Consider the following 14,359-nt stretch of genomic DNA (forward strand, 5'->3'; position numbering starts at 1 on the left):
GAATTCCTGTTCTGCCAGATTCAACTTCAGAAATACGAGATTTGGAAACACTTCAAGAAGTAACCTACTTCTTCTCTTATCACAAATCTGTTCAGCAACACTGAACACTCAATCACTGAATACTGATGCAGCAGGTATGCCCAAGTATTTTCTCAGGACTTGCTTCAGGTTTGAATATTCATTTTTGAATTTCCAATACAACTTCAGATCCTGGTTCAGCAATGTACTGTTTAATTTCCGATTTATAGTTAGGTTGATCCTCTGAATGAGTTTGCAATAATTTTATTACAAAAACTCCACAATAATGACGAATCATAACCAAATTTTCAATAAATCTTACAAAACTAGAATATAAAACTTATTAGAAGGTAAAAACACTAGTATAATCTGTTCCGGTTTAAATATCGGATTTTTGCCGATTCCGATACCGATGTGTCAATTTCGGCCGATTTTCATACATCTGTAATCGGCTTCGGCACATCCCTAATATATATATATATATATATATATATATATATATATATATATATATATATATATATATATATATATATACATATATATATATATATATATTTGAACCTTCCCTGAAAAGAGCGAAACACATTTTTGGACAACTGAAATAGGATCCGAAGTCCTATTTCTGTAACCCGTGTGTGGTTAGGCCAAATATGATTCTTCAAATATGATTTTTCAAATTATGTTAATCTAAAAAATATATAATGTCTGGAAGAAGATGCATTCCATTCATATAGTTTTTTTTCGCACTGTGTTTTCCATACCTCCAGAATTTTGAATTTTTTTATTCATTAAATATGTAATTAAAACTGAAGTTATTAATTAATTTGGATCACATTTATACGTCCTTTTTTCTGTTTTTAGATCCTTTTTTTTTATATTTTTAGGTCTTTTTATAGGTCCTTTTTTGGCAATTTATAGGTCTTCAACTTCCGAGCCCTAGTGATGACTCAGCAAAATAATAAAAATACTGCATCTTAAATATTTTAGAGAAGAAGTAAAAAATAAGTCAGAATATTCTCATTTATGTGTGAAATAAGCCAAGTGACATCATGAAACAGCTAGAAATACACAAGGGATTCGCTAAGTTTAGCACATCGGAATGAGAGCCCAGCACTATTTCCCACGACCAACACTCGTGCTACGTTTCCTATTGAAGGCAATGGTATTCGCTGGCCCAGGTTATCACAGAAAATCTGCGAATCTCTCTACCTGCTCAGAAGAGACCCAACAACCGCTTGAAGGTCTGGTCACCTTTTTTTTTTTTTTTTTTCCAGCTCCCATGTTTACAGCAGCATTTCTCTGATATCATCAGGAATGAATTTTTTCTATTTCAATCATTGTAAAGCTTGCAATGCAATGATCTAAAAACTCACTTTCTTTAAATTATGTTAAGACGAACCATCTAATGTTAACAACAGGTCTCAATTGTCAAATGTCTTGAGATCTGTGCATAAGGAGGAGGTTTTATTGGTTTTACTGATGTGAGTGCCGATTGTATATCTGACGGGTTATTTGTTCATGTACCTAGTCATATCATAAATTCTGTTCCCAAGTTAATAATGAACTACAGGCACAGTTATCAAGCTAATGTATTAATATTTGAATGTTACAAAGGTACAGGTCTTGCCAACACAGAGCACCAATCACTGTTCAAAATTGCCACCTCTGGCCTTCACACACGCCCAAAGTCTCCGAAGCCAGTCATCGTTCGTAGCATGCACGGTCTCAAGGGAAATTCCACCACTGCCTTCACAAGAGAACGCTTGAGACTCACAAGGTTTGCATGGCTCTTCCTACAGACCATATCCTCCAAAACGGACCACAACCTGTAGTCCAATGGTCTGAGGTTGGGGCTGCTGAAGAGCCAATCAGCCGGAGAAATGAAATCAAGCACATTCCTCTAAAGCCACTCCTGTGTGGTCTTTGCCTTGTGGGCCAGTGCTGAGTCCTGCTGGGAGCTCCACGGCTCGTTGTTGAACATGGTGCAGGTCAACGATTTCACAACGATTTGACAAGTGGCTCCAACACTGTCTCTTGGTACACTTTTGCAGATGTTTTCACACCATGTTAACAGAAGTGGAGGTCAGTTGTGCCATCGTACAAAACCACCCACCAAACCATCACTGAGGTGGGATGATGGCCTCTGAGGAGATCCGTGGCGTGTTTTCACGAGCTTCCTGGGATGTCTAGGCATAAACACAGTCGTCTTGGCGATTGTAAGACTCCTCAATTGTGAAGATTTTTTCGTCCCTGAAAAGGATCCTCCTGTGGCCACCATTTGCGTAACGCTGAAGGAGTCTTTGTTTTCTGCTTCCTCTGGACCGTAAGCTGTGGAGTGAGGAAGTGACCAGTACTTCGCCGATAAGCACGGAGTCCTAGGTCACTTCGGAGCACACGCGACATCGACATTTTCGAAAATATTCAGCTCTAGCATCACTGCTTGTTTCCTGACTGGATTTCATCAAATCTGAACCGCCACTGGTTTCACGAGCTTCTGGCTCCTCACGCTGCGAGGTCTACCTTTCCTGGGGCAGTCCTCAATTGTCCATGTGTCACAGTTGAAACGTTCTATGCAATCAGACGTACGCGTCGTATTATTATACTATTAATATTAACTTAATAATACTCAGCGGTGAACGATGAGACTCGGTGAAGTACACAGACTCCTCTCAGGTACAGGGATAGTGTTAGGCAAAGACAATATTCACAGCACAGAGAAATAAAATCACATTATTGCAGTATATATAAACTGAAAGGTTTTATTCTTTATTCATTGCAATTATAATGCAAATATACTTGAGACGAAAGCGAGGATTTCGCTTTGTCGATGAATTGACTCAACTAAAACGCATAAACTCAATGCGTGGCTATCGGCAAGCCTATGATCACATAGACCTAGCTTGCGCCCCGAACTACCATACCAGGATGTATGCACAATACCGAGGAGTTCTTTTTAAGTTTAAAAGCTTCGACGATCCGTGGCGAAAGTGTGATGATCCTTACGCGATATCCTCGCTTTTATACTATTTTTGAGAACACAGATTAAAGTACAGATGAATCACTCACTATCTACAAAAGGATACTACAACAAAACTGACATCTATACATGTTTAGAAATACAAATTCGTATAGTGAACTCTCGCAAACATGAAGATACATTAAATTACCCATAATGTAGCATAAAATACAATAAACATTAAACAAAAGATATAAATTACTAATAAGGTGCAATATTACATAGAATAACAAGGAAGTTACGCTTTCTTTCACAAAATAAATATATTAGTGACACATTTTCTACTGATGACGTCACACAAAAAATATGGATCATATCACAGTATCTGTTGATGGTCCCATGCACGAACATCCTGCTGATATCCAGCTTTTCCAAGGGGTTGAAAATGTCAATTGGTGATTTGCCAACTTTGTGCAGTGCGATTACTGCCACACGGTTCTCGTATACACCCCGCTCCATTCGACTCTCAGTGTCATTCACCTTTCCACTACCACAGCCAAACACCAAATGATACTGATTGTTGTTTGTTCCAGCATTGCGGGGTTACCTTGCCAACCAGTGTTGCCATCCCTGACTAAGCTTTGTAACAGAATTTATTATATGTCAATAAGTAGAAACTGGAGGATAAATTTATTATTGCTCAAACTTACGATGGGTTGGCAGTTATGTCGGGGTATTTAGTATATTTGCACAAGAAGGCCCAGGACGAGTACCCGAAAGCGTTAGTTACGCATTGCTACGCTCAAGTATAGATTTAGTGCTGTCCCAGGGAATGAATGAAATATCATGTATTCTTAACCAGAGATGGCCATTTGACATCGGCCTCACACGACCTTAGCCTCCGATCTCCATCTCTGCCTCCGGCCTTAGCATCCGAACTCCAACTCAGCCTCAGCCTCGCAAGGCTTCTGGAGGACGAGGCTGAGGCCGGGCTTCATACTGGACTGACAAGAAGTTGGCCAATTTCTTCTACAGTTCATGGGAAATCCTGTGTGTGTTAAGAGAAGGGGCTAATGATTACACAATATTAATAATCATGTTAGATTTAACATAGAATTTCACGAGGCATGGAACATGTCTATATTTTCTCTTTTTTCAGAACGTAAGCACCTCAGTTATAGTCTGCTGTCCTCGCATTTCCTAACAAAGGTGTTCAACAGGAGCATACTTTCCTTCTCAGGAGGCATGCGACAAAGACTGCACAATTTCTAAATGTGGTTTCTAGATAGTCCAGCAGTTACGGACTTTATCCAGAACACCCTCGACAACATCTGACAAAAGTAAAACTCTGAAAAAGGAACAGACTGCACCCTAAGAAAAAGAGAGATGCCAAATAAAGGAATGCAACCTACTCTCGAGGCCAAAAATCACCTCTGACATGGCTCATATCAACAACAGGTAGAAGGCGGGCTTCCTTTCTGAAGGACAAAGACAGTTTCACAAAGTTTGAACTTCTTAAAAACTCCCGTAGTACAATCCATTGCAAGACAGATGCAGATCGGATTGTGTTGTCGTGTAGTGATAGCTGTTCATTTGATTTGCTTGTGAGGCTCAACCTCCAGCCTCACACAGCCTCAGCCTCCAAGGTCAAGGTCAGCCTCCGAATTCCAACTTTGCCTCTGCCTCACACAGCCTCAGGAGGCTGAACATCTCTGTTCTTAACCACTTTACTACACAAGAACGTTAAAAGAAAACCATCCCATCCTTTTCACAAACCAGGGGCGCAATTCACGAAAATTTACTACATAACTGAGTCCACAACGATGTTGTAGTTTTTTGTGTAGTAAAAGATTTAGTAAAGTGCGATTCACGAAACAGTCTACTAAGAATCGACTATATCTTTAATTGTCTACAGCGCACGGCTACAAGGAAAGTGGTAAACATGCAAAACTAAGCTATATCTATGGAAAGAATCAATATTTTTATCAATTGTTGTGCTATTTCCTTAACTTTATTGATATATCCTGTACTTAGAGATTGCGAGAGTTGTTTGTTTACGCAGAATGCATTGAAAACTGTACAGCTGAGTTGCTTGTTAAAACTGCAAAGTAATCGTAATGTATGCGTAACCGTAAAGTAATTTGTATAAAATGAAAATACTTGTCGAATGAAAGCAATTGTGTGTAAATACATGAAAACTAATAACAGATTCTGTTTTACCTTCTACTGTATGTCACTGTTGAAACTTACACGGCAGTACTAGGGAATACTATTTTTGATATTTGCAATTGAATGATACAACAAAAGTGTAAAGCCAGCTGATTTTTCATGTATGTAAAAAGTGGAGGATAATATGTGGTTCACTTCAACAGAATTCCAGTTTTTAAAGCAACATATGACATACTATTATTTATGCTCTTGACTGTACATTAGGTCTACTGTAGGTGTTTTGTAGGAAACCATTCAGTTTCAGTAGATTTCCAAGAAAACAGAAGAGTACAATTGATAACAGTTGTAAATAGAAATTTCCAGCTAATCGAGCCACTATGTACCTCCACTGGGTATCGAACTCAGCAAAGTAGAATCTGAACCATTGGAATCCCTAGCGAAAATTAAGTTCAAGGTTTACGGATGAGAAGTGTCAATTATTAGAATGCACTTTTGAATGTTTTTGTGCTCAAAAATTGTTCATGCCTTGAATTTGCCCCAACTTCTAATTGATGAATAAAATATTGTCATTTTACATGCTACATTTGTACATACCAATTTGATTTCTGACTGAATGCACAATACTACAGAAACAGAAAAGATAGGCCTACTTGTTACTTTCTTTTCTTCTTTTAGAACGATTTTCATGTCCCATGTTATACTGTATGGCTTTCTTAGCAGACAGTTATTTATTGTCTGTTGCCAAGAAGATGGACTGGTTGGTACTGTGACCACCTAAAAAAAGAAAAAAAAGAATAAAAAAAAAAGGATTATCTATGAGCAGCTAGCGACAGCAACTTGGAGTATGCTAAAAGCACCAAACCCTGATGTACCTAACAAATGTGCATCTGAAAGCAGAAATAAATCAAACTTAACCAGCCTAACCTTTTCAGATATTTATTTCTGCTATCAAATGCATATGCGAGTAGGTTTGGTGCTTTTAGCATGTAACATCAAGCTGCTATAGCTGTTGCTAGCTGCTCATGTATTATCTACGTATAAAACAACCACCCGCATCACATTAACAGAAATTTCATCCAATGAGAATGTCAAGAAATGCTTACAAGTTACACACATCACAATTTGACACTCCAGAATATACCATGCATTCCTGTAGATAAAAAAAATAATTACATTTTTAACCAATTTGGATTAGAAATCACACAATAATGAAAGAACCATATGGGATTATAGATTTAAAATAAAAATCAGGATGGCTACTCAAGAACCTTGACAAAATTCAAGTATAATTCCTGGTTTTAAAGGCAAACTTTCTAAAAATTCAAGGGTACAAGATGTTTTCTCAGTTTCAACCTTACATATTACCGCCTCTCATCAGCCACACACACCAATATATTAATATAAAGGGTATGTGTGATTCCAATTTATACAAAAATTCTAATTCAATTCAATTAAACTATATACATACAGTATGCGCCAAAATATACAGTACTGAAATTAAAAGACTAACATTACATTGTTGTCATCTGTGAGTTTATTTATCCTGAAAGAAACACTACATACACACTATTAGCGAGTTATAACTTCCTTTTCACTACTGAGAACACGAGCGGCTGGAGGTATGCCCCATCGACAAACGCACATGCACGTTCGAGGTGTGCGAGTTTCAGTACTGTATATTTTGGCGCATACCGTATTTAATTTAAGGTGCGGAGTTTACATTGCCATTTCACATACTCAAGACTCAAAATACATCTACAAACACAAGTCACAAATGCTATGGGATATACTAATCTATGAAAAATTGTTAATTGTACAAAAATTTCATTCTAATTTATCTAATCAACTTCAAGATATCTTGCAATAATCTTCCGTCTGTCCTAGATTGTTCTGCAAAGGACACCAACAAAATAAACAGATTGAGAGAATTCTGTTCTATTTTCCAGCTAGCTCTTTTCTTTTTCTTCCTCGATAAAAATAAAAGCTAAACTGAAAAACTTGTGTCAGGGCATTAATAAATATGTATAAATTCAATGGGATTGGAATTAAATAAAGTTGTCATTTTTCAGGTCTACGGAGAAAAATTCATGCATAATTCCCAGAGCTAATAATTCACGCAGAATTCCCGGTGAGTAGCCACCCTGAAAAATGTTCTGTTCACATAGTCTTTACCTATTTATTGATTGATTGCATTGCTCTTCTGCCACTTTTGGCTAATCATGAAGATGGGGATGAGGAATGATATTTAAATTGACAAAAGGTTACTCACAATAACATCCATGTCCTGGCACGGCTTTGAACCCTTAACTCCTGGCATCATAGCATACTTTGCTAACCGCTATACCTATTTACACTAGAATGCTTTGGTGCAACAAAGTAATTTTAAAAAATCATGTTCTAATGCAATTTCCTTTCATGTATTAACTATTTTGAAAGTTGTTTTACAATAATTGTTACCACAAATATTTAACCCTTAAAAAATAAGTAGTGTTACATAATTAAACATGAATGTGCTGAGGGGTTGCCAATACAGGAAATATAGTGCTTCTTTATAATAGTGGTATCCCTAATATTTTACAGGCATCGAAAGATGTATTGTGCTGGCTGATACAGGATTTGAACTGAGAAGTTTTATGTACAATACACTTCCCAAGCACAAATCCCATACCATGCCTTGCATTAATGCTGGATCCCAGGGAAACCGCAATGAACTTGAAGCCTGAGAAAAATTAAAAAATATAGCTTGCACATGGTAATGAACACAATCACAACAACAAAGTAAATGTTTACATGTGTTCGTGTCAGTTGCTGTGTGGTTTTTACGCACACAGCTGGAAATTGGAAAGTATATGTACGAATTCATTTCTTTGTAAATGCTCTGGCCAAGGTTGCTTTTGCCCACTAGTCGGGGAAGCCAACGGTTCCTTTCCCCCAATGTCTTCCCTGTTTGAAAGGTAACAATAGGACCTTGCCTCTGTGGTTGGGTCGTTTGTCGGAGGTATAAATACCAGTTCCGACTTGTTACTCTCTCTTATGCTCTCAAATTGCAGAAAGTGGCCGTTCCTCAATGGATTAAGACAGTTTTTTGGATGCAACGATACACAGAGTGTAAGCACCGAATGCGTAGGGAACCCTGCGTGATAAACTGCAGGGGCAGGTTAGCACTATGGTAAATAGTGCGCCCGTAGAGTGAAGTTTTGATAAGTGCAATTCTCTGTGTTGTGGGGCAAAAGGCAACCGGGAGCAGTTGATATTGAAATTGTTATGAAAAGATGTATATGCGGCAAAGGGTAGAAGTGTAAATGTTGTACAAAGAGACTTTATTCTTATCAACACAGTACAGTGTACTGTTAGGAGAATTCCAGCGTGGCGCTAAGATAGGAGAAATTATGCCCTGATGTAGTAGTTTCTTGTTCCATGATTGGAAGTATATGGGGTAGTAAGTATCCTGTGAGGTCGAGTGTCCACTGGATGCAAATCTCCTGTATCAATCTCCAGTTCATGGAGGGTGCAACTTACTATGTCGTCATCTTAAGTAAAACGAGTAACTTCCAAAGTTAATCTATATATATTTATGACTGCTTGATGTTTTATTAGAAAATCATTGCCTAAAATGTTGTGGTTTCCTGACATTTCATACAGAAGTGTCGTGTGCAGAAAAGGTTGATCAGCTAATATGAAGTGCACGTCAGCTTCTTCGGATATAGAAAATTCTGAATTATTAAAAGCTCTTAAGCGATGACTTATCCGTTTTATCTTGATATTTCGAGGCAAGTCTTGCCTGTTCATAATAGTTGTGGTACTACCTGAATCTAAAAGCATTCGGATTTGCTTGTTTTCTACAGTTATGTTAACGAAGAAATGGTTGTTGATACATATTAGAGGAAGTGAAATTCTAGTGTCACCTTCCTGTGCACTAGTAACTGAAGTAACAATATTACGATTTTGTTTTTGTTTCTTTCTCGCACATCGTCCATTCATTTCATCTTTACATTCACAAAACGAGAACAGCTGTTTGAATTCACTTTCAAAATCAAATATCTGCTTGTCATAATTTGAATCAGTGCAAAACGTGATATGGTCTATTTCATTATAATGTTGTTCTGAAAATTGCTTCGCACATGAAAGGGCTATTTTGGCTGCGGCTGCTGAATCAAAGCCGAAAGCGCCTCTGGCTAGATGTGGGAAAGCAATGGATCTTTGTCCTAAATTTAAAAGTAAATTCAGGCACTTGGCATAGCAATTTCGCAACATTTCAGGGTTTTGGTTGTTTTCAATGATGAAATGAAAAATAAAATTAGCAGGTAGATTGTACGCCAAGCTAACTCTGACATCACCAGGTTGTGTATTCTTGAAGGTTTTAAGTATCTTGTCCAGTTGTGGTCCGTATGTTCTAAAAAACGCTAAAGCGACTCTGCCGATAGGTTGAAAGTCAGGGTTGCAAGCCAAAACCACAACATTTGCTTCTGCATTTGTGATATCAGCTAGTTTGATCTTAATCTTGCTTGTGTGCAACCTGTGTTGGACATTGACTGTGAAGGGCCTGTGCTTCATGTCTACCTGAACTGTAGGGTCATCAAACTTCTTGCGTATGAGACACTTTGCACCTGCACAAAAGAATAGCCATGTTAGGTTTTTTATTTAACATTAACATATTGATGCCACAATAGAAGAAAAAATACTGGGGCAACAATATTTTTTATGATAATATAACATTGAATGCCATGTTGATTGGATGGAAAATTGCTATTTTTAATTTATGTGCATGAATCATATGCAAATAACGCAGTGCTAGAATCAATTATTATACTGCACACCATCGTTAGCTCACAGCATACTGTTTATATCAAGCATTGTTATTGCTTTTTCTGAGAATGGAGTCTTATTTGCAACATGACCGCCGTATACTAATGTATTGATATTGTTAAGAGAAGCTAGCCAGCAATAATTCAAGCCCAAACGCACAATCTGAAAAAATAGTTCATGAATGAAAATGTTTTTTTTGTTTACTTGACAGATTTAACTGAAATTTAAATGCAAAAAATAATATAAAAAGTTGTACTTCTATTCATTCGATCCATACTTTTTAAATTGTTTGTTTTAACTAACTAGCAGCATCACTAAACATTTTCACGAAAGCAACATTTTGTCCACGGAGCCACTCTTCACATAAAATATATGTTATAGCATGGTAGATACATACACGAGGTAAATATGCTTCACAAGGCCCCGGGCATAAAACTAGCACGAGTTAAATACAACTCATGTGGCTGTTAACATGTTAAGTATGGTTCAGGAAAATATTGTAAAAACTACAACTAGGGTACAGATTGATTTTTAAATATTCTATTGTATCTTCATTTTGGTTGATCCTAAATATAAAAGATTGTTAAATGTTGAAGGAATACTTTTAAAGTAAAAAGTCCTTCTACAGGGTAGAAGCCTCAACATAGGCATTGAACTTCAAAAATTGATTATAGGCATTATATAAGTGCATTACCAAGCTTCAAAATCTGAAAATTTTAACACTGGGCATCTTCAGAAAGTCTATAATTGAGTAAGAGGAGACAACAAGACCTCTGTAGGCACTTGCTATTTCAGCCAACTACCTGCAATCAATACAATCTTCTGGCTGTTGCAATATTGGCAATGGAAGATTATGTATGTGTGTAGTCAAAAGTTTGAAGATATAGCATGATTGTGACCTTAGCTTGAACATGCCTACCTAGCTGTGCATCCAGGAAAGGCAGCTGTACTTCCGAATGTCCTACGCATTAAGATACTGTGAGAAACTAAACTATCAAGAACGCATGTTCAAGTACATTCAAAATTGGATACATAAAGTGAAAGTAGAGCACAAGAAAGCTGAACTTTTCAACATACATTTTACATAGACTTTGGGTTTAAAAATGTATTCATTTTGATTGTATGCAATCCTGAAGCTTATTTTGGCCTAAATTTGGCTTAGCACTGGTTAGCACATGTTAAATCTCATGTTAATGGTAAAAACTGACTTTCCTGCTTGAAAGAGTATGCTAATATTGCATTGCACAAAGACATCAGGTTCAACACTTAAATCTTACCTTCTTTAGAAACCTGGAAAACCTACTCAAAATTAGTCCATTGGGTCATTCCATGTCAATTCAACCAAAAAAAAAGGGGGTTTGGGAACCCATGCTCTCAGATTTTGATGAAACATTTAATCCTTCCATGCTGGTGAGACCCCACACGTTATTACTCAAGGATCAGTACAAATTTGCCCATCAAGTATCCAAAAGAACATAAATAAAAAGTCACCATTTTGGCATACCGGACTATAATTATGGGACTGAGGGAGTATTCAGAAAAATAATTCTTATCTCCCTTATAAGTTATTCAATCTTTTTGAAACTTCACAACAATGTTGTGGATGGACGTAAAGGAAGGAGGCAAATGTCATTCCCATACCTAAGAAACAGAACCCGAGCTCTGTAAATTACATTCGCCCCATTAGTATTTTGCCGGTACTCTCAAAAAGCATTGAGAAAACAGTAAACTATCAAGTTCGTAAGTACATTGGCGACTATAACATTCTTCCTCCGCAACAATCCGGTTTTCGTCCTCACTTTAGCACGCAAACTGCTCTCCTGAAAGTGACACATGGGATTTGTTCATTGCATGGAAAATATAGTCTAACAATGTTAGTTTTACTTGACATCAGCAAAGCTTTTGACACGCTACCACAAACTACTACTTGTAAAGCTACAATATTACAAATTCTCTCCAATAAAACACAAATGGTTCGAGGCGTATCTCCGTGGAAGACAACAGCGTGTATTAACAGATGAACTGTCATCACCTCTGCTAGTGAGTGCTGGCGTCCCTCAGGGTTCAATCCTGGGTCCTTTGTTATTCACGTTAGCAGCTGCTGACTTGATTACATCAGTGAAATATTGTAATGTGCACTGTTATGCCGATGACATGCAATTGTATATATCGACAGATATATTTAATTTACAAAATGTGATTGCACTATTAAATCAGGACTTGAAAAATATTAGCAACTGGTGTGAATCAAAATGACTTAGTTCTAAATTTAAATAAATCTACATTTACTATTATCGGAAACAATAATCTCCTGAAACAAATTAATCTCAGCGAATGCAAAATGTTAATTGAAATGCAGAACAACAGTCTCACAAACAATACGAAATTTGGGCTTGACCATGGATCAAAAATTAGACTGGTCTGAACATGTACTGAAACAGTGAGGTAAAGGATATTCAGTGCTAAAGAGCCTTCACACACTTGTTTTTATTTCACCCAAAATTAAATTAAATTTGGTCCAATCTTTAATATATCCTCATTTTGATTATTGCGATGTTGTTTACGGGCCAAGAATCACAAAAAGGTTCTCAGACAAAATTCAGAAAGTCCAAAATGCATGCATGATGTATGTCTACAGATTTAAAAATCACAACACGTTCTCCCTGTGCTTAATCAGCACAAAATTCTCAACATGGCAAGACAGAGAACTGCACATGACCTGCGTTACTTGCAATGTTATAACTAAAAACATCCCGGACTATGAGTGTAAAGCTTAAAGCAAGGAGTGAAACTCACTCTTACTCCACCAGAAGCGCCGCTAATCTCCATATACCTCGCTGCAGAACTTCTGTTTCGCAATCTTCATTCAGTTACATGGCACCTAAAATCTGGAATGCACTCCCGAACGAAATAAAGCAACTGAACTACAAACACTTTCGTAGGACAGCATATGATTCAGATCAGAAGCAAAGTAAGACCACATATGATTAAAAATTGTTTCCTGTGAATTATTGAAAAAAAACTGGACCGAAACTAATAATACATGTCAATGGCTTATTGCAGAAAGGGACCCGAGTCACTTTTGCACAATTCTGAGGAAAACAAGAAAAATCGTATAATATTGAGAGTGTAAGAAAGAAATCTGCTGCAGTATGCTGCTAGAGACAGTGGAGATGAAAAAGTACCATTATCTCAGATACCTCAAAAATGTGACTCAGGTCCCTTTCTGCAATAAGCCATTCATGTATATTATTATCTTTTAATTTATTGGCACACACGCCTGTATATATTTTGTCATCTCTTTTCTTTTTGTGATTTTCTTTGTGTAGGAGTAGTTTTTTTATAGTTTCTTTTATGTTATTTTACTTATGTAGTGTCTTATAATCTTCATGTATAATAATGTACCTAGGTACTTTGCTACATTTTTCTTTGTCGGGTTAGGGGGTAGATCAGCATTTGCTGAACCTCGCCCAAGAATAAAGACCATTGAACTGAACCAAACAATAAGGATTCCAGAAAAAAAATAGACCAACATAGCATATTTATATTTTAGTACACTGATAAATTAATAAAATATTATTATCTGATTTGCTTGGACTGAAAACATGCTTTACTAAAATTTGAATTATCATTGAAAAGAAAAGATGCAACGCCAACTCAAATATTTTTAAAATGAACTTAGTTACATGATTTAACTAACCCAGAAATAAAATTGATGGCTTTTTCATTCCCTCTGAAAATATGACAACTTATTTCTGAAAATTTTTAAAAAAGGGTACCGGATTTTATATTTTTGAAATTAACTCAAAATCTAAGAATCTAGCTTCATAATATCATAAAGCATAAAATTTTAAACAATGTTTGCAGACAGAAGGCCAAAGGGGGCCATGAGTCCTTCCCTGGAAAATGAATAAACCTAAAAGTATATATTTCACATACACAATTTTAATTCAGTCACAGTTCTGGGCGTTTATTATTAAAATAAAATTGTAGGAACATATATCAACAAAAGGGAGGACACTTATGGGGAAAATGCCTTGTTTATCCCCCCCCCCACACAAATCCTGTATGAATGATTTGTTGTTAATGATTATTTTACTGAAAGCATATACTTATACTAGTTTATTTACATTTATTAGGAAAAAGGCACATTTTAAAAATTTTAAAAGTAGTGGATACTCTAACTTTTTAACACATGGAATGAACTTTGTATTATAAGTTGTAGATTTGATCGCTTTGGTGACGGATGCCAACAATACTTACTGTCTGATTAAAAATCATGGATACTAGAGTTTGGTCTCTATTTAAAAAATAAGCCAGCAGACCTACATAAAAACGAATTACATCAAAATTTAACTTATTCAATTTTGCGTTAATCTATGGTAACCATTTTTTTTTCGAAATGAG

The 14,359-nt window shown here is 36.5% G+C and overlaps 1 protein-coding gene across 1 annotated transcript in view; it reads right to left on the bottom strand.

The window, feature by feature from the left end:
• Positions 1-5,870: 5,870 nt before the first annotated feature.
• LOC146005516 (heat shock 70 kDa protein II-like) overlaps positions 5,871-14,359 on the bottom strand; it is a 38,802-nt gene continuing 30,313 nt past the window's right edge. The window contains exons 3-4 of the mRNA XM_083144761.1: positions 7,815-7,865; positions 5,871-5,920 (exon numbers count right to left, since the gene is read on the bottom strand). Of these exons, the coding sequence (XP_083000887.1) occupies positions 5,871-5,920; positions 7,815-7,865 (101 nt within the window). The remainder of the gene's footprint in view (positions 5,921-7,814; positions 7,866-14,359) is intronic.

This window comes from Lepisma saccharinum, chromosome 23 (assembly GCF_977018435.1).
Source record: "Lepisma saccharinum chromosome 23, izLepSacc3.1, whole genome shotgun sequence".
Taxonomy (NCBI): domain Eukaryota; kingdom Metazoa; phylum Arthropoda; class Insecta; order Zygentoma; family Lepismatidae; genus Lepisma; species Lepisma saccharinum.